At 38.8% G+C, this 21950-nt stretch overlaps 1 protein-coding gene across 1 annotated transcript in view; it reads left to right on the top strand.

The window, feature by feature from the left end:
* nlk2 (nemo-like kinase, type 2) overlaps positions 1–19908 on the top strand; it is a 159019-nt gene extending 139111 nt beyond the window's left edge. Inside the window, exons 8-11 of the mRNA XM_068008361.1 lie at positions 12906–12992; positions 13541–13739; positions 16028–16121; positions 18148–19908. Of these exons, the coding sequence (XP_067864462.1) occupies positions 12906–12992; positions 13541–13739; positions 16028–16121; positions 18148–18202 (435 nt within the window). The 3' untranslated portion in view covers positions 18203–19908. The remainder of the gene's footprint in view (positions 1–12905; positions 12993–13540; positions 13740–16027; positions 16122–18147) is intronic.
* Positions 19909–21950: the final 2042 nt, after the last annotated feature.

The raw sequence follows: 21950 nt of genomic DNA, 5'->3' as shown, positions 1-21950 counted from the left end.
AAAAAAAATTTTAGCTAAGATTAGAAAGTATTTAATTTTGCTAAAAGTGTTTATTCTGCTTTATGTCCTATCTGCTTTATGTCACATCATTCACCTGAGGAAGGAGGAAGCCTCCGAAAGCTTGTGAATTTAAAATAAAATTGCTGGACTATAACTTGGTGTTGTAAAATTGTTTACAAAAATTAAACCAGGTGAGGGTTAAAGTAATTCCCAACATTATAATATGGGCCTCAGGTACTGAAGAGTCTGTTAGCTTGCAATGTAATTTAGGAGCAGAAATGCTATGTATATGCTCAAGAAACCTCTTGTGTCAAAGCTTTGTTCATAACCCTTTTGTAGCATAGAGGTTGGACTTGTTATATTCATTTGAATACAGCTGATTAACATCAGACTCTGAAGGTAGCCTGCAATTACTGGGATGATATGAATCATTGTTTACACTGATGCTAATATCAACACTTTTAGCAAAATTAAATACTTTCTAATCTTAGCTAAAAAAATTTTTTTTACAAAGATGTCTTTTCATAACTTTCTGTAATCTTGTATTCTGTGTCTTAATTTATACAGGTATTTGTAAGAATCGCATTACGCGTATTGGCAACTTTTCCCCCCAAATTTTCACTCTGATCTAATCCCTAAAATTTAATGGACTAGATTGTGTGATGTAGTGAAATCTGATGTTGTTTTGTCCTTTTTAATTTTATTTTTGTTCTGCTTTATGTCCTATTGCTGCTTTGTGCCACCAGCCCTCCCTCTTGGCCATGAAAATGAAATAATCTGTGAACTCCAGTAACACTGCATCGGCCATTGACAAAGTCTGAAGTAAATACTGTACTGTGCTCTTCCACCCTTCCAAGGTGTGTTCCATTTCTAGGGTGTCAAGGCTGCAGTTTAAATTTTATATGGAAACCCCCATACAATATGTCTACAACTCCTGTGCTCCCAGAAACTACTAGAATGAATTTTATGAACTATTTATTGGCTCTAGATGCACTGTTAGCTATAATAATATATTAAAAAAACTTGCATCTGCATGCACTTGTCAACTTTCCCATAATGAATTTCCATGTCCATATTTATAATGAAAACTGACTATATAAACTTGTCACCGCAAGTACAGGCACTGCATTGATGGGAGAGTGGTTACAGAATCACAGTTTTACATAGGTAGTTTCCATTAAAAATTTAGACCTAGGAATTTATAATGGAAATATGAAAATAAGGACAGTATATACAACTTGGAATTGAGTGAATTACATCTGTATGCCCTAGGCCAATTAACCCCAGTTCTCTAACTCTACTTCACCTGAAACCCTCATGTGGTCATGACTCTTCATCTGCAATGCCACAGGATATAGACTAGTATTTTTTTTTAACAAAGCTTGGTAATAAAACCATGGATACCTGATTGATGCAGCTAGTTTTTCTCTTGAACACTAGCTTTATAATTTTATTTGACCTATTTGACCTTGTACAAGTCAGCACTATTTACTGCCCAGAGCTGCTGCCTTTTCATAAGTCCAGAACAAGACAAGTGGCATGATCGGGGAGTGACAGTTGGATCATGCCTTGAAATATGATTTCTTGGTGGCAAATAATTGAAAACCTTAAGGCTTCTGCATCACAAAAATAAATTCTCCCACAAACAATTATTCCATCATAGCCTCTTCGACTCCAGAGTTTCTGCCTCCACTACCCTACCTGGACTACCATGCCAGTTATTAATCACTTGGTGTGAAGAAGTCCTGAACATGCCTTTTACCAGTGTGTGCTTATTGACCTGCACTCATGATCATAATGTTCAGGATTAACCCTTTCTATTCCACTTGTATAGCTTTATAAAGTACGTTCTCATTCACCTTTTCAAGACTGAAGAATCCAAGTTTTTCTGACCTTTCCTCATAACTCAACCGTCTAGCATCAAGAATTAGCCATGTGACCCTTCACTGGCACCAATTCAAGGGCTTGGATGTTTCAGTTGTACAGTGTTCAAAGTGCAGCCTACCCAGAGCGCTGTGCAGCTTCAGTACGATGGCTTCAGTTGGTCATACTCTCTCCACAAGAGTTAGAAAGTTGTGGGTTTAAGATCCACTTGAGTTCATAATTTAGGCTAAGGGAGGACCAGCTTTCAGATGAAACATTAAAGTAGTTCAGGGAGGTAAAAGATCCCAGGGCACTATTTGAGGAACAGTAAGTTGTCAGTGTCCTGGCCAACGTTCCTCCCTCAATCAAGAACAAATTAATTAGTCATTCATTCCATTGCTGTTTATAGGAACATTGGCCGCAGTGTTCTCCTGCCTCATAACAGTGACTACATTTTAAAAGTAATTGGCTGGGAAGCATTTTGGGATATCCTGAGGATGTGAAAAACATTATATAAATTCCTTGTATGAAAGCCATCAACAACTTGCATTTATATAGCACCTTTTAATGTAGGAAAACTTCCCAAGGTACTTCAGAGATTCAATCAAAAATGGGCACCGAGTCAAGGAAAGAGATATTAGGAGGGATGACCAAAAGCTTGGAGGAGAGGGAGGTGGAAAAACAGGGTTTAGGGAGGGAATTCCAGAACTTGGGGCCTTGGCAGCTAAAGGTAGCCACAGGTAGGGTGAAGGGGGTCAAAAGAACAAAGAGTTCTAGAGATTGTTGGGCTGCAGGAGGTTACAGAGATTGGGAGGGATGAGGCTACGAAGGAATTTAAAGACAAGTATGAGAATTTTAAATTGGAGGCATTGGGGAACTGGGAGCCAATGTAGATAATCAAAGGCAGAAATGATGGGTGAGCGGGACTTAGTGCAGAACAGGATGTGGGTAGCAGAGTTTTGGATGAGCTGAAGTTTACAGAGCATGGAGGATGGCCAGCTAGGAGAGCATTGGAATAGTAGTCTGAAGGTAATATAGGAACAGGAGTAGGCCATTTAGCCCCTCAAGCCTGTTCCACCATTCAATGAGATCATGGCCGATCTGTGACCTAACTCCATATATTTGCCTTAGCCCCATATCCCTTAATACCTTTGGTTAAAAAAATCTATCAATCTCCGATTTAAAATTGACAATTCAGCTGGCATCAACTGCCGTTTGCAAGAGTTCCAAACTACTTCTACCCTTTGCGTGAGGAAGTGTTTCCTAACTTCACTTCTGAAAGTCCTGGCTCTAATTTTTAGGTTATGTCCCCTAGTCCTAGATTCCCCAATGGTTTCTCTCTATCTACCCTATTAGTTCCCCTTAATATCTTGAAAACTCAGATCAAATCACCCCTTAACCTTCTAAATTCCAGGGAATACAACCCTAGTTTGTGTAACCGCTTCTCGATTTAACCATTGGAGTCCAGGTATCATTCTAATAAATCTATGCTGCACTCCCTCCAAGGCCAATATAACCTTCCTAAGATGTGGTGCTCAGAACTGAACACAGTACTCCAGGTGTGGTCTAAGCAGGGCTTTGTATAGCTGTAGCATAACTTCTACCCCCTTGTAGTCTAGTCTTTTAGATATAAAGGCCAGCATTCCATTAACCTTTTTGATTATTTTCTGTACCTATCCATGACATTTTAATGATCTATGTACATGGACCCCTAAATCTCTTGGGACCCTTCACTGTTTCGAGCTTTCCACCATTTAGAAAGTATCCTTTTTAGGTCCAAAGTGGATGACCTCACATTTGCCTACATTGAAATCCATTTGCCACGGTTTTGTCCATTCAGTTAATCTATTAATATCTCTCTAATTTTATGCTTCCATCTACACTGCTTACAATGCTGCCTATCTTTGTCATCGGCAAACTTGGATATGTGGCTCTCTATCCCGTCATCCAAGTCGTTAATAAATACAGTGAATAGTTGAGGCCCCAACACAGATTCCTGTGGGACACCACTAGTCACATCCTGCCACTTTGAATACCTGGCCATTATCCCTACTCTCTGTCTCCTGCCGCTCAGCCTATTTCCTAACCGGGTCAATAATTTGCCCTCAATTCCATGAGCTTCAACTTTAGCTAACGGTCTCTCATGAGAGACTTTTTCAAATGCCTTCCATAAGTCCATATAAACAACATTCATAGACATTCCCCTGTCCACTACTTTAGTCACCTCTTCAAAGAATTCAATCCGTTTCATCAGGCATGATCTACCCTTTACAAATCCAAGCTGGCTGTCTCTGATCAGCTGAAAATTTTCACTGTGTTCAGTCACTCTGTCCTTAATTATAGACTCTAGTAATTTCCCGACAACAGATGTTAGGCTAACTGGTCTATAATTCCCTGGTTTCTCCCTCTCACCTTTCTTAAAAAGCGGAGTGACGTGCAATTTTCCAATCTGAAGGAACGGTTGCTGAATCGAGAGAATTTTGGAAGATTATAGTTAGGTTATCTGCAGTGTTCTCACCTACTTCCTTTAAAACCCTGGGATGGAAGCCATCTGGTCCTGGGGATTTGTCACTCTTTAGTGCCGTTATTTTCTTCATTACTGTTAATTTGCTTACATTAATTATGATTCAAAATTAGTTTCCTTGGGGTGTCTGGCATGCTATCCTCTTCCTCTACTGTAAATACTGGCGCAATGTAATCATTTAACATGTCCGCCAGTTCCTTATTTTCATGTACAATATTACCATTATCAGTTTTTAAGGGGCCCACATTGCTCTTCACTACCCTCTTTTTCATTATGTAATTGTAAACATTTTTTGTTGTATCCCTTGAGTTTCTTTTCAAACTCCTTTTGTAGCTCTTACTATCTGCTTTGTCACCCTTTGCTGTTCTTTGTATCTTTCCCAGTCGCCAGGATCTGTGCTTTTTTTTGAACACCATCCACTGATGATCTGTCGTTTTACCCATTAACAGATTGCCCAGTTTACCTTGGGCAGTCTCTGTCTTATCCTGTTGAAGTTGGCCTTACCTAAATTTAGAATCTCAGTAGCTGATACTGGTTTCTCCCTTTCAAACACAACATTGAACTCGATCATATTATGATCACTATTAGATCTAGGACATATTGTTGCAGAAAGCTGTATTGAACACACTCAAGAAATTCGCTACCTTTCTGACAAGAGCTTGTCTGCTCATCCCAATCTGTATGAAAGTTAAAATCCCCATTAAAACCACTCTGGCTTTGCTACATACTTGTCTAATCTCTGCATTTATACATTCTGCCACTTCACAGCTGCTACCAGGGGGCCTATACACAACTCCCACTACAGTCTTAAATCCTTTTCTATTTTCTATAGTCTCCGCAGCCTGCTTACCTCTCATTATATCCTCTCTTATCATTGAAGTAATTGCATCCATAATCACTAAGGCTACTCCTCCCTCTCTACCAGTTTCCCTATCCTTCCTATAGACCTTATAACCTGGTATATTCAGTTCCCAGTCCTGACGGTCTTGCAGTCATGTCTCAGTAATGGCTACCATGTCGCACCCTCTAAATTGAATTTGTGTCTGCAGTTTATTCAACTTTGTTCCTTATACTCCATGCGTTTGTATAAAGAACACTTATTTGGGCCTAACTTGTCCTCTAATGTGTTTCTCACACATTTCTTATTTCTCCTGATTTAATTACTTTACATCTTTTAGTTTTCCCTTTACCTGTAGTGCCTAAAGCATAATTTCTGACCATTACCCAACTGTCTTCCTTTTCATTTGTTTTAGAATTATTATTTATACTACCTTTTCCACTTGAGCCCTCCCCGCCACCCCCCCCCCCCCAACCCCTGGCCAAATTTACTAGTTTAAAGTCTTTGTGACCTCCCTATTTATCCTTTCCGCTAGGACCCTGGTCCCAGCCTGGTTCAGGTGGAGCCCGCCCCAACGGTACAGTTCCTTCATGTCCCAATACTGGTCCCTGGCATGAATGCGAGTTTCAGCAGCAGATATGCTGAGGTAGAGGTGGGTGATGTTCTGAAGGTGGAAGTAGGTTGTCTTTGTAATGGAGAGGTTAAGGGGTCGGCAGCTCAGTTTGGGGTTAAATAGGATGCTGCGGTTGCGAGCAGTCTGGTTCAATCTAAGACTGTAGTTGGTAAAGGAGATAGAATCAGTGGCAAGGGTATGGAGTGAATGGCTGGGGCCTAAGAGAATGGTTTTGGTCTTCCCAATGTTTAACTGGAGTAAATTGTGACTCATTCAAGACCTGTGTCAGACAAGTAGTCTGACAGCACAGACATTGGAGGGTTCAAGAGATGGTGGCGAGGTAGAGCTGGGTGTCATCAACGTACATGTAGAAACTGATCCTATGACTTCAGTTGATGTCACCAAGGGGCAACGTATAGATTAGAAAGAGAAGGGAGCCAATTATAGATCCCTGGAGGGACTCTGAAGATAACGGTGCGAGGATAGTAAGAGAAGCATTGCTGGAGATGCTCTGGCTATGATTTGATAGGTAGGAGATGAGAATGGAATCAAGCGAGGGCAGTCCCATTGTGCTGGACAATGGAGGAAGATGTATGGTCGACTGTGCCAAAGGCTGCAAAAAGGTCAAGGAGGTCACAGTCATAGAGGATGTAATTTGTACTTTGGTTAGGGCCATTTCAGTGCTGTGATGGAGAGGTTCAAACATGGAGTTGTGGGACAGATGAGCATAGATTTGGGAGGCGACAACAATTCAAGGAGTTTGAAGATAGGACGGTAGTTTGTAAGGGCAGAGGGGTCGAGGGTGAGTTTTTTGAGGAGAGAAGTGATGACGGCTGCCTTGAAAGGGAGCGGGACAGTACCCGAGGGTCAGCTAGCGTGGGGGCCAGGAAGGGAAGTTTGGTGATCGTTAGTTTAGTGGGAAAGGGGTCAAGGGAGCAGGACCTGGTCCTCTGGACAAGAAGTGCTCAGTGAGGGCATATGGGGAGATAGAACAGAAATCAGAAAGACATGGGATCAGGCTCTTTCAGACCCTGTCACTGAATTTACAATTTATTTTGTTTTATTCATCCTCGGGACGTGGGTGCCACGGACAAGGCTGCCATTTATTACCCATTTCTGGTTGCCCTTGAGAAAATGGTGGTAGGCCACCTTTATGAGCAGTTTGATACAACTCATTGGTTTGCTTGGCCACTTCAGAGGGCAATCAAGAGTCAACCACATTTGTGTGATGTGTGTATAGGATGGATCGAGTAAGGACGACAGGTTTCTTTCTCTAAAAGACATTAATGAACTAGTTGTGTTTTTATGACAATTCAACAGTTTCATGGTTACTTTTACTATTACCAGCCTTTTGTTATTTCCAGATTTTTTTCTTAAACTGAATTCAAACTGCTATGAACTCACATTCTCTGGATTATTAGTCTAGGCCTCTGAATTACTCGTCCAGTAACATTATCACTATGCTAGCGTACCCACTGCAGTAGTCTTTTCAATGTCCGCTTTTAGCTGTTCCGTTTTTTTGAAATAGATCACAATTTCACCAGGTCGAACTATATACATACAAAATGTGACCATGCAAACAGTACATATATGGGAATATTTACATTTTATGCAAGTCTGGATCTAGACCATATTTGTGCCCCTGCTGACACATCCATCCAGACAAACCGGTTTAGCGGCTTGGTGTGACTAGAGATACACCATGGTCAACAAATCCCTCTCGAAATATAAGAATATATTGCTGTTTACACCAAACACCGCAACCTAATCCAAATGCTGGATTAAAGGAAGCCCTTTTTTGGTGCTGAACACTAGCTGGCTCTGGATTCATAGGAACAGGAGTAGGCCATTCAGTCCCTCAAGCCTGTTCCGCCATTCAATGAGATCATGGCTGATCTGTACCTTTTACCGGCCTTGACTCCATATCTCTTAATACCCTTGGCTAGCAAAAATCTACCAATTTCAGATTTAAAATTATTAATTGAGCTAGCACCTACTGCTTTTTGTGGGAGAGAGTTCCACACTTCTACCATCCTTTGCTTGAAGGAAGTGTTCTGGCTCTGATTTTAAGGTTATGTCCCCATGAGGTAGACTTACCCACTAGCGGAGGACGTTTCTCTCTCTCTTTCCTGTCAATTCCTTTCATAATCCTGAAAACCTCATTCAAATCACCCCTTAATCTTCTGTATTCCAGGAAATACAAGCCTAGTTTATGTAATCTCTCCTCACATAGTCTAACCCTTGGAGCCCTGGTAACATTCTGGTGAATCTGCGCTGCACTCCTTCCAAGGCCAGTATATCCTTTCTAAGATGCAGTGTCCAGAACTGTACACAGTACTCCAAATGTGATCTAACCAGGGCTTTGTATAGCTGTAGCAAAACTTCCTCCCCTTTACATTCTAGCCCTCTAGATATAAAGGCTAACATTCTATTAGCCTTTTTGATTATTTTTTGTACCTGACCAATACATTTTAGTGATCTGTGTACATGGACCCCTAAATCTCTTTGGACCTCTACTTTAAGATTCCATCTTAAATTTTAAAACCCCATAAAATAAAAGATTTTCTCCATTTGTTATAGCTTAATACAGGTTTCACTACAGGATTCAAATACTGGGTGGATGGTTTTAGCTCTGCAACTTAAGCATAGATGGGTTTCTCTATCACAAATATTTAATCATAGTTTACTAGTGACGTGCACTACCTAGTGTATGCATGTTTTTGACCATCTGCACCAAATGAAAGAGTTGTAAACAATTCTTAATACATTTTATAACTGGATTTTATCTTATGTTTATAATTAATAGTACAGACCTGCTGTAGCTCAGATCATGTGGAAAACTTATTCAGACATGATACGGTGACTCCAGTACTAATCTGCAAGTTAGTTCTTGTTCTCGCTCATCCGATCGTTTGAACTGAATGTGTGAAAAAATTGATTTCAGGATTTGATTGTAATGTAGCTGTCGGCCTGTTTTGTGCATCTCTCCAATCTATGGAACAACAGTTTGTAGTAATTATATTGGTGGAGGAACTGTATTTTGCAACTTGTACAAGCAAAACTCTTAAGCGTGTTTTTTTGTGGACTTGACTAAGGTTACAGTGTTGGTGTGCTGGCACATTTTAGTGTGTGTATTGAAATCCATAAAACTGTCCCTGATGGCTGTGTAGGTAAATGCACTGTATGGTGTACTACTGAAATATATAATCAATAAACAGCCCTGGTCTGTGGTATTAGCCATTGTCAGTCTTAGCTGGGTAACAGTGGAGATACTGCACTCACTGTAGGCTAGGAAATTTTAAGATTAGCTAATATCCCTGTTTGCTGTTCATGATTTTGGGTAGTGTGTGTTTCTGGATGCCAGGTGACATAGGCTGTGTGATGGCCCTGACCATTAACTAGATTGATGTGAAGACTGGCTACTGGATGATAAACAAAAAAGCTGCTAACATCTGTAGAGTTGCTGCACTTGGGAGCAAAGGAGGAGGTTGAGAGTGAGAAGGGAAGGTAAAGGAGAATGAAAGTAAATCGCATAATTATGTTTTTATGTAAATTTTAAATGTCAAAATTCAGAATTTTAGAAGTTATTTACCTTTTATGTGCATTCATACTGAAGCTTTAAAAGGCTGTTGCTACAGTTCATTGTAATATTTTATACTTGGCATAGAATGTACAAAAAGCCATAGTTTAATTTTACTGGACATTAGATGAGCAGTAAAATATTAAACTGGGGGAGGAGGAGAGAAGGATCACACATGGTTACTGCATTTCTGGTGAACACTCATAATTAGTAAGTTAACCTCAGTAAACTGAAATTAACAGGCTGTAGGTAGCCTTTTTCTGCTGCAATGCAACCACAAAGAAAGCCCCTGGACTAGTATGATTGCCTCACTAACTCAGTAGATAGATGCATTGCATGCTGTGCTAAATTATTTTGCCTTGGGTTTGTTCTGTGGTATAATGAATTAGCTGATCTCATCTCAGCTGAAGCATCCGTTAGTTGCTACAATTGTTCTCAGTTTCCCTAAGCTGAGAAGAGGAAGTTGTGGCCAAGTTCTTGAACCTGATCTCTATCCATTGATGACTGTTCCACCATTGGATGTCAAGTAAGGAAAGGATTGGGTTAGGTTGTGATGCCCCCACAGCTGAAAAGTCTGATCACACTCAGTGTAGGCTAACACATGAAGATTAACCACATAGCTGAGGTACCAGAAGTTACCAGCATTTAGGGGATCAAAGTAAACCATCATTTTGGGAGGAAAAGGAAGAAATTGCAGACTTTTTCACAAAAACAATTAATTTCAGGATTTCAACCTTCAATATTAATTCAAAACTTAATTGTCAACCAATTTGTTGTTAAGTGAAATCACCTATGTTTCCAATTAAACCTTTATGTGGTTTGAACATAATTAAATTTTTAAAATATAGTTAGGATTTCAATTTTGTGAGTGAGGTAAAGGATCAAAAGAGAATTAAACAATACTAGAAGGACTGGAAGTGCAGATATGTTTTGCAGATGCAAACAGGCTACAACAAAGTGAAATTCAATTGAGTATCAGTTTGTGCTCTTGGAAGTTCCCTGTTTTTCCATTTGAATGCTTCAGACACATGAAAATAGTGCAGGTAGTCTGCTGCTGACCCCGAGGTATCCCATCAAAGGCAACAGTGAATTATGGCATTCAAATAAAAACATCTGACCATTATTATTGCATCACTAAGTATTCTACTTACCAGGCAGAAATTTCTCAGATAAATTATTGTAGACCATTAAATGTTCACACACACTTATTTTAACATACCTGTCTTGTGGGTGGTAACTATTATCTTTGGGTGAAGTACAACAGAATTTTGCTAGATGCAATCTATAAAAAGCTGAAGTATCCCAACCTTATAATTTAATGTCCCATTAACTTCAGAAATTTAAAATCAACCAGTCTGTGTACTTAGGCTAATTAGAGGCAAGACTGTGTGCAACTAGATTATGGCAATAAATAAAATATAAATGCCTGTACAATTATAAATGAAGCTGCTTTCTTGATGGTTCAATTGGTAAATGTACTGTGTGATGTGGTACTGAGCTGCAAACCAGGAAAGGCCCAAAATTCTGTCCCTGTTCTCTACTAAGCTAGCTAATCAGCCTGGGCAGCAGCCTGGGCATAACTGCTTTCCTTGGTGCCTACAATGCAAGTAAGGGAAAAAATCAGCCAGGGTTCCAGTTCTAGTTCCTGAAGGTTATTTGGAGACCCCTGCTGGAATGTATGCATGTGGTTGTTCGTTGTATCCAATTTCCATATCTGGTTTAAGAGCTGTTTGTGTGGTAATAATCTGTTTTAAATGCTTAACTGATTTTGAGAGCAATTTAGTGAAATGACAATAGTCTGTTTTTAAAGCCTGCTGTGCCTATAGCTCTTAGCATAAAGTGGATAAATTTCTAAGGAGGCACATACTCATGGATCTATGGTTTGCAGGGTGCTCTGCTCCTGTCTACAGTGTACTGCCCATGTTGAAACTAATGATACAGGTGCATGGGCTTTACGTAAGAATGGAGATGATTTACCTTCTTAACCCATGATTTTTGCCAGAACTTTTTCACAGTGAATCGTAGCCTAAAGATATGAGCACAGAGTACCCTAATCAAAGGAATAAAGTAGATAACGCCCAGCGAGATTAACTTCTCACTTGCTCTGTTATGCCTTTGTGCCTCATTAATTATTCCCTGACAGACGGTGGGCAAAGGACCTGATCATAGGAGTTGCCTATATCAGTCCTGAACCAGCATGGAGTTATGAGAAGGCTGGCTTACCCTTTGACTATACCTCCTCCTCTTCCATGGCTAAGCATCTCGTCTGTGCACTTATCACAGAGAACCTGATGTCGAGCTCACTTCATGAGGAATTGAGGACCTAATAATGACTGGTACAGCAATCAGCATTGATGCTTTTCAAGCTACACGATTTCTTATTTGTATAATCACTTTCGTCTACAAAAATGTGTATGCTAATATTTAAATTTGTACCATTATTGCCATTAGTCCATTCAACGAAATATCACAGAAGCATGATATTTGTAAATATCACGAGGTCAGTAACGACTTTAAAGTGACTATCTAAATTTTCTTGCCTTTAAACAATGCATTGTGATGGTATCACATTGGTTTGCAACAAGGTTTCACATAAGTTTGGGTTTTGCGAGCTTGCTAAATGAAGTGGAGATGCCGGTGATGGACTGGGGTTGACAATTGTAAACAATTTTACAACACCAAGTTATAGTCCAGCAATTTTATTTTAAATTCACAAGCTTTCGGAGGCTTCCCCCTTCCTCAGGTGAACGATGTGAACACATCGTTCACCTGAGGAAGGGGGAAGCCTCCGAAAGCTTGTGAATTTAAAATAAAATTGCTGGACTATAACTTGGTGTTGTAAAATTGTTTACAATTGCTAAATGAAGTTTTATAAATGGCAACAATCATCAAATCTGCAAAATAAGTGTCAGTAAACTTGTGTTGCTTTCACACTCGACAAGTTTTGCATTGCTGCAAAGAGGTTTAACTTGGAATGTAAATCAGGTGTGAAGGCAAGAACTGACTCCAAAGCAGAGTGAGACTCCCTCCTCCAAGAGTTCCCCCTCTACTTCAATCTGGTCTCGGGTCAAGCTATGACACCAGATTCAGGCTGCATTTAAACTATAAACTGATAAGCCAAACCACTTAGCATCATAGTTATAGAGTAAATGCAGCTTTAGTTTCATTTACTTGAAAGTGGATTGGATGACTTAATCGAAATTCACTGTTTTAAAAACTGCTTAAACTCTCCTGGGGATCATGGAAGTGTCCCAGTGGCCACAAGTTGGCACGTGGCTTTAAATACAACCATTTTTTTGATCAATCAAATTATTAGAGCAGAACAAGAGACTAAATTGAGAATATTTCGGTAAAGTTATTGTCCCAGTAACTTGTTTTTACCCCATTATTATCTCTGCAATATTTACCAAAAGGTTAAAAGTTAACAGTTTCACTTACTACTGGTAATCATAGACGTCTTCAAGGTTTTTTTTTCCTCTCCCTGCAGCCATCACTTCCTGTCCTTTACACACTATCCAGCCAGGCTACTCATGAAGCTGTCCACCTCCTCTGCAGGATGTTAGTTTTTGATCCTGTAAGTATGCAGACCATTTTTTAAGTTGTACTATAAAGCCCCTCTCATTATGTGAAAACATAACCAGTCTGTAGTAACTTTATTCTCTATTACCCTGCAGCACTGATTTTATAATCTCAATCAGAAACATTTCCACAATAACTGTTTACTGAATTTTTGTATAATGGTGTTTAGTTACTGAACCTTGTGATTATTATTCCTGAGCCTCCTGTAATCTTGCATTGGAATGAGATACAATTATGTTGGGAATTCCCGCAGTTGTCTTCTGATCATTTTTCATTTGATAGTTATGGAAATTTCATTTCAGCAATTTTATTTTACTAATGAGCCCGTTAATACATGTTTGACCCCCATAAACCCATTTTAACGCTTTTTCATAGAAAATAATGGATTAGATTGAACAGTTTTATAATAGTAAAGATTTAAACTGAAATGAATTTGTAATTTTTTGCTTATATTATAGAAAGTATGTAATTTCTCAGGCCAAATCATTATAAAATTATCAAGTTGGTATTTGTATTTAAAGCTTTTGTTCCCTTATAACGTAGTCAAAAAGAATCTCTGCAAAGGATGCCCTGGCTCATCCATACTTGGATGAAGGACGGCTCCGGTACCACACTTGTATGTGCAAATGCTGTTATACCACCTCTACGGGCCGAGTTTACACCAATGATTTTGAGCCCATCACCAATCCCAAATTTGATGACAGCTTTGAAAAAAACCTGACATCTGTTCGACAGGTCAAAGGTCAGTGCAATTTTGAATACTGTTGCTTACATTTACAGCTTTTTGTTCTGAAGCCTAAGAAACATTATACTAGTTAGTATTTTTAACCAAAAACATATTGTAGGTGAAGTGACGCTTTATATATTGCATTTGATGACCTTACTTTAGGACTGACAGCAGGGTATATACATCATTCTTACATAGTACTGTGTCATACAAACCAGGAAAGTCCCAGGTTCAGGACCCTGCTAAGTTTGGGTGGTGGTAGCAGTGGGGCACGACAATCGGACAGTGTTTCTATGCCAATCCCAGTAACTCCTGCTGGAAATGCAAGCTTTTGAGTACTGGGTGATAACCGTATCAGGCTCAGTGTTGGTCTCTACAAGCTGAATAGCCTGCCAACTCTGACTGTCCAGACTTACCTGAAGAATGACTGCTTCAACAAAGCACTGTGTGGTGGGGGTCGGGGTGGTTGCTATCACTACCTGTGTAACTGTACTGTAATATAGGCATGAGTTGTCACCTTCAGCAGAGAAGGGGTTAATGACAGAAACTTAGAGATTGGGGAGGGGGTGGAGGAGGAGTGGGAAGAATGCTCAATTGCACTTGTTTTGTGTATGGAACTTCTACCTCATCCATTCTTTTCATTCCTGGGTATTTTTATCCTATTACTTTAATTCATGAAATAGGAAACCATCTTGATTGAGTAATAGATGGTCAGTTTTTCACTAAAATTTGATTGAAGATGCATTGGTCGGAGTACATTCCAGTTGGTTCTAAATCATGCCACTGATGTAATGATTGCAAAACATTTAAGTGGATTAATCTTCTTCCTCAAGGTGGCTAAGGGCTTGTTGGTATACAAACACCTTTTGTTACAGATAAAGTCCCTTTCACAAAATACCAAACACTCTATCTGGATTGTAAACCTTAATTGCAGAAAGCAAATTACTTACTTTCCTAATGTGAATTATTAGGGTATCTTTTTCCTCTTGGCAAGATATTTTTTTCTTTTGATGTCACTGAGCCATGCACAATCTCTGGCTGAGAAGGGGTACAAGCACCCTGCCCCCTGCTCCCGACACTTCCAGTATTATTCTAAATTTGTCACTTGAGAAGTGCACAAAAGCAGCCTGACGTGAGCCTATCTTCAATTTTCCTTACACACTCCCCGACCTGTGAAAGAAATGCCTGGCCACCTTTCAACTCTTACACAACTGAGATTGAAACTCTCCCCCAGTTGAACATTGGGAAGACCAAAGCCGTTGCTTTTGATCACCAACCATAATTCTGCTCCCTTGTCACTAACTCCATTCTCCTTCCTCGCCATTTACTAAGGCTGAACCCAGGCTGACTTTCAAATCGCCCATCTACTTACTTCCACCTCTGTAACATTTCCCACTTTTGACCTACCTCAGCTCCTCCACCGCTGAAACATTTTTCCATGCTTTTGTTACCACCTCTTTAAAAACTCTCTCCAATATCCTCCTTGCTGGCCTCCCATTCTCCATCCTCCATACACTCCAACTTTTCCAAATTTCCACTGCCTGTATCCTGTCCTGGATTTAAGAATTTACTTGCCCATCACCTCTATCCTGGCTGACCTGGCTCCCTGTCCCCTGCACATTAAATTTAAAATCATCGTCCTCATCTTCAAATCACTTTGTGGCCTTGCTGCACCCTAATTTGTGTCCTCCTCCAGCCTAAAACTCCTCATGAACCCTTCAGTCTTCTGACTCTGGCTTTTTATGCATGCCCCCTCCCTTCATCCCACCATTGGTGGCAGAGCCATTGACTGCCTCTGCCCCACTCCCTGAACACCCCCCCTTGAAATCCCTTCACCTGTCTACTTCTCCCCACACCTTCAAAAAGCCTTTAAAAAATTCATCCTTGTAACCAAGCTCTCAATCACCCCTCTTCCCCCATAACTTGGCACGTGTTCCTTTTATTTTTTTTTCTCTCCCCCTCTCTGTAAAGCAACTTGGGACATTCGCTACATTAAGACACTTGATAAAAGCAGGTTTATTTGTGGGGATATTGCAGACATAAACCCTAATCCTCTCATGTTGAAGTTCCAGTGCACTGTCACTATTTAGGAGTATTAACGATGCAGAATTCTACATGCGCACACAGGTATGTGGAGTCAATCATTCACATTTTCAACAGATTTCCACCTGCCCCAAAAAAAACTCTTAATGTGGGAAAGTGTAAAATAACACCAGATCAAAATTATGCAGAACTTGATGAAGACTTAAACGGCAGGAAGCTGTATTGTTATGATTGAATATAATTCGGTTTCTGTGCTACAGAGCTCATTCATCAATTCATTCTGGAACAGCAGAAAGGAAATAGGGTTCCACTATGCATCAACCCACAGTCTGCTGCGTTTAAAAGCTTTATCAGGTACGCTGATAATTTGTCAAGCATTTTTTATTCTACAGTATAGTTAACGGGTTATTATAACAGTTTTGGTATGGAATAGTCACCGTAAAAAGCAGATGAGTTAAGAGCAGATATTAATTCCTATTTGGTCCTGAGAGGAATAGAGCTGGTATGCTTAAAATGCAAATTAATCTGGAAGTTAATGTTCCCTTTTTTTTAACTTTCTGAATAATGTATTTATCTTTGTCCTAAACAATGGAATTTGTACATCCATGTGAAATGAAAAAATTCATGGAAGCTTTAATATTTAAAAGAAAAGAAACTTTCAGAAAGGATGTTTGCAAAACTTGCTAAATATATACAGGCTTTAGACAAACTTGCCAAACAAGATCTGAATTCGTACTGTATTCCAAATCTAATAACTAAAGTGACTTGGATTTCTGCTGGAAAACTGATCATTTAATTTCTGTTTTTGAAATATCAAAGTAATTGTGTTTAGAAGATAATTTTCAAATTATGTAATGTAAGTATGAATATCAGAGCAGTCATTTTTTGCCACCTCTACCTTTTTTGTGGGGGGAGCAGGATAAAAAATGTACTGAAGTATACATCAATAAGTTTAGGTAATAAATGTTTGAGATATGTAATCAGATCTGTTTCTTTGTAGAAATTCCACTCTCAGAAGGAAAGAGTTACTATTTTAATTCTCTCTATCTTCTTGCTGGGATATGGTTTCATGTGTTCTGGGGCGCACTCTGGTACCTGCCCTATTGACTATTATTTATATCTAGGCCTTGAGCATGAGTGTTGGCAAGCTGTTTGACTGTGGAGGGTGTCACATTCAAGCTCTGGCCTTTCCTCTCCCTATCTTCACAAATTCATACATCCATTAGGGGTCTGTGAATAGTGATCAAGAGCAGGAACCCTGCCCAACCCCCACAACTGAGACCAATTGTGTCCTTACCACATAGCCCCAGCCCCAGCCGAGTTCAGCACAAACTGGGGATTGAACTTGTTAGCCTCTGGTTTAATTACTGGCTGAATAAACTCTGATCCTCTTCCCCACCACCCCCACCCCCACTTTATTTGATCAAACATTGTAAAAATAGTCACTGCTGGAATATGGTTTGGATTATTCAAGAAGCATTTAGTAAATCCTCGAGGATCATGGTAGCATTTTAGCATTGAAGTATATATATGTATCTGAAATTATTATCACAATTTAACTGAATGTGAATTGAGAAATGCTCCACTGCTATGTATGTTTATCTAATTCTGCTGTTTACTGTTCAGCATTAGAGACATACAAACCAAATTTGCAGCCCCTACATATGGCAGGAAATTATTTATTTTGAAATCTGCATTCAACATTAAGTACTCAAAAGGTTGACGGCCAACTTTGCAATAGATTTGCAATATTTATGATGCATTGCAGAGTACAGAAGATATTGTAATCTCCTAAAGCATAGAAAGAGTTAGCACATAAAGAGAATAAATTACTTATAATGGGTGCATGTGTGCTATCTTTTAAAACTGCATGATTGAAAGGTGGGGCCAAAAGTCAAGCCTGTCATTCTTTCAACCTGAAGGTTTAGTAAGATTGTAGACATGTGTTTGCATCTTATGTTTTTAGCAAAATACTGCACTCATACCATCCTCAATAGTATTTATGATTCTATTCAATATATTAAGATATCTGCAATCCATCTATAGTTGGACCAGTTGACGACTGACTCTTAATCAGCTTGATTTTTATTATTCAAGTGAGATATAATGTTTTGGAATGGCTTCTGTTATTGACTTGCCCATGAACCACTTAACAAAATATAATAAATCTATCTTTGGTTAATTTTCTTGAAGTGAAATTGATTACGGTACAGTGTGAGACATTTAACAATGATCCTCTATTTGATTGTCCAGTTGGAAGTGAGCAATATGAACAGAATTTGGATAAATTTTAAATTTATATACCACTGAATTTTCAAAGTCACTGTAAAGACTGAAATAGTTTATATTGCTCTGATTACTTTTTTTTGCCTTTTAACAGCTCCACAGTAGCTCAGCCCTCTGAGATGCCCCCATCTCCACTGGTATGGGAGTAATGGAAGAAACTACTGATGACAAACATTTTAGGTTCTCACTGGAGTCTAAAATTTGCAGTATCATTTATGTCGGGACAAGTGTGTAATTTTACTTATAAAATTTTTTAAAAAGTTAAAATAAACCACTGATAATTGTAAAGAATATACTTTTAGGAATATGCTGGACTTGTATTTTTTAGGAAAAGAATTGGTGGTTGTGCTTTGAGATAAAGCAGCTTTAGCAAGAGCTGCACAGTTTGTATGTATTTATGGAACCATGTGCAGCCTTCGCTTTTTGGCTTTGGAAAAAACAAAAGCTGCACTAAAATGAACTGGGTGTCTTGACGTTGAAGTGGGACATGGGGCAGGCATGTACAGAATCTCTAAAGAATCAACGCTGAGCCATTCCTGAAGACACTTTTTACCGAGGCTGACTGAGAACACGAAGAAGTTTATGCCGACCAATCATGAAGTCGCGTCAGTTGACAAGGCTATTTAATGAAATGGGCACGTCATCTGACATATCAATTCTATAGCTTTTCTTCGGAGCTGTGACAGTGGTTTGCTGTTGTTTGTAAAACATTGTGATTAGAAAGAGATGGAGTGAGTGTGGGTTTATCACTAGCAGAAGTAACTTATGTTTCCCCAGTCCCTTAATTATATTTAACCAATTTTTAGAAACATTTTGTTTTATTTCTGCAGTCAAACCTCAAGCATGCATCATCCCACATCACTTGTGTATATAAGTCCAGTGTTGGGTAGATTTTAAAAGTCTTGACATTACTGTATAGAGGAATTAGCTTGCACATTTTAGGTCTGTGAAATATTCCGTGAAAGTTATTTTCTGCACTGGACAGTTAACAGGGGGTAAAAAAAGCAGCACATAGGCGATTATGTTAATTGTGTCTTGTGTCTTTAGGCAGAACTGTGGAAGTGTTGATCTGAAACGTCACAGTAGTGCAGAGTTTTAATATCCTTTCTGACATCCTTATCTACTGGAACACTGAACTATTCTGTGTATATGTATATATGAACAGAAATTGAAGGCTCTACCTCCAGGAGTATACAACTTGGTTTGTTTACCTCCACGTTTTTTTTAAAAACAATTCAGCGTGGGGATTTAAAACTTGAATGTCCCTTCCAGCTTTTATATTTAAAAAAAAAAGTTTTTCACACGTACGAAGGAACCTTTATGGATTGTCTTAAATGCGCAATTGTGTTCAAAGCTGAGAATATGACCCCAGGCTCGGTCATCAATACTTGACTGTTAAATAACTGTAGTTCATATCTGTATTTAGCATTGGACTCTTGCTGCGAGTGACCCAGAGCAAAGGTGTGCACAGATTTCAAATAAATCCCTAATATTTTATTTCTTTTTAAATTTTAACTTAAATGAAGTAATGGCTTGCTGTGGCAAAGACTCTTCATGCTGGAAATTGCATCTATTTACAATTAGGAACAATGAAAAGGTTTTATGAATTTAAAAAAAAAACAAGGTTTTTAAGCCTCCAGAGCTTTAACAATAAATGAAGTTTTAAAGGCTTGTATTTGAAGAATTCTGTTTTCAGTAAACGGGGGCAAAAATGTCTGAGGGCCTGCTGAGAAACCGGTTTCAAGATTTCACCTGAGGTTCATCGTCCTATGTGACACATTTGCCGGTCACTTTGTACAATGTAGATTTGAAGTACAGTGGTGGAAATTCATTAAATGTGACATTTAAAAAAAAATCTGTGTGGTACTGGTCAGTTTGTAGTTACTGTATGTTCAGACACCAGTCCTCTTAATTTGTTACAGTTTCCCTTTCAAATTGTGATTTCCATACCTAGGCTTTGATTCTCACACAGGCGAGTAAAAACACATTTCTCTTAACTAATTACATAAGACAACTGAGCTTATGGGGTGAAGTGCATAAATGTACAATTTTTATTGTTTTATTTGAATACTTAAGATTTTCATGTATCCTTTCTGTGAATAGGGGCATTTTTAAATTCCCTGTGATATTTAGAGCTTTGCTGACAATGGTATTAGTAAAATTTGCTGAATTCTTCTTCCCAGCTCTTTCAAAAATAATTGAATTGCAAAAGGTTCTTTTTGGATTACAACCAGTTAACTGCATTTTCACGTCCATGATTACCTCTGGAAGGATAAAAAACTATCTACTCAATGATGCATTTTTTCAATATGTTTGGGGACTGTTTTCGACTTGGTTTAGAGTGGTGTATTTGGAGTTTATTCAGTACCAGTCACTTGCCTTGAATTTCTACTCAATTCACAAATATGATCTTGAGTAAAATAGTGAACTATAACTATAAATGGAAATGGCATGCACCTGCTAAATGTAATCTGAGCATGAAAGTTACTGCACATTGCTACGGATTTAAGTAACGACAAATGCTGAGATGGATATGAACAGGTATGGAGTGGTGTGGATTGGTACATCTGCACTCAGGCTTCTTTCTTTAAATGAATAATTATGAACTGTTGCACCAGAATTGGAATTCCCGCAATCATTTTTATTCACAAATGCACTTATCCACAGAGCTGCGTTTCATTTACTAAATTGAGAGAGACCGAAATTGAATGGTGAGAGAAGAGGAGCCTTCATGCAGCAATGTGCTGAAGACTGCTTCTGCATGGAGATTTCTGTACATTGGTTTATTGACAGAAGAAAACATGAAAGAGGAAAAGGCCATTCGAACCATCAAGCCCACTTCTTCCACAGATCAATCGATTCTGCCCACGTGAGGGAAAGATCTGCAAAATTTTCTCCCCCACACCCAAGGGACAGTTGTGCGAAACATCCATCATTCAGACCTGACCAGTCACTTTCCACAGATGACATTTCCATAGTCCCAATATCAAATTGTTCCCTGGAGTATTTATCTCTATGCTTATCATTATTACCATTAATCAGTTCCTAATTGGATGTTAACTCTGGCAAAAAAAAGAGCTGGCTAAGTCATAATTTCTGCTTTTGATGGAAGTCAGTTCCATACATCTACTGGGGTAGAAAAATTATAATTTTTCAAATCTCACCTGGCATTGTTCATTTTATACATGGCTTCTATTCCTGTACACATTCCAAGATAATATATGCTGCTTGTATCCACATATTCAGTGCCTCTCTTGAGCTCTTGTTGACGTGAAACTATCCCCTCAATCTTTTCTCCAATTTAAAATAAGTTTCCATCTCTCTTTTATGTACTACCTCATAAAGGAGTTGGTGCTGGTAGCTGAAATTTTGCTTCTATACCCAGACTTTGAAATTACCTGATCCCATTCATAGAGACCAACTACTTTTTGTTTCTTCAAAAAAAAACTAAGTGTATTTTATGAATGAACACTCGGATATAAGGCTTTATCTTGAATGTTCCTTTTTTAAAATAGATGAATAGCCCCTTTTTCTCCAACCCGTCCTCCCCTAATACCAGTCATTTTTGCATGAACATATGCTCATGTGAAAATGGAATTATGGAGTTCCTTAATATTTTTAGCAGTTTTGTTTTTCATTAGAAAACTTCCTTGGATGAGTTACAGAGCCTGACATTGAAGTGAACCAAATTAACATTTGTCGACCCTAATTAACCCTGGATACTAAAAGTAATTCAATTCCTCCCACATATGTTGCGTTCAGTAACTTCCCCGAGCCAATTCTCAGAAGTCAACACCCACTGTTGAAACAGGGTTAACATCTTTTGTTAAATTTAATTCTTTAACATTTCTGTTTCAAAGGAGCACGTAAGTCAAGCAAAGAGCAGACGCACAATGC

This window comes from Heptranchias perlo, chromosome 28, assembly GCF_035084215.1.
Source record: "Heptranchias perlo isolate sHepPer1 chromosome 28, sHepPer1.hap1, whole genome shotgun sequence".
Lineage (NCBI taxonomy): Eukaryota > Metazoa > Chordata > Chondrichthyes > Hexanchiformes > Hexanchidae > Heptranchias > Heptranchias perlo.
The sequence above is the reverse complement of the archived record's forward strand: the minus strand, read 5'-3'. Positions and strand labels throughout refer to the sequence as shown.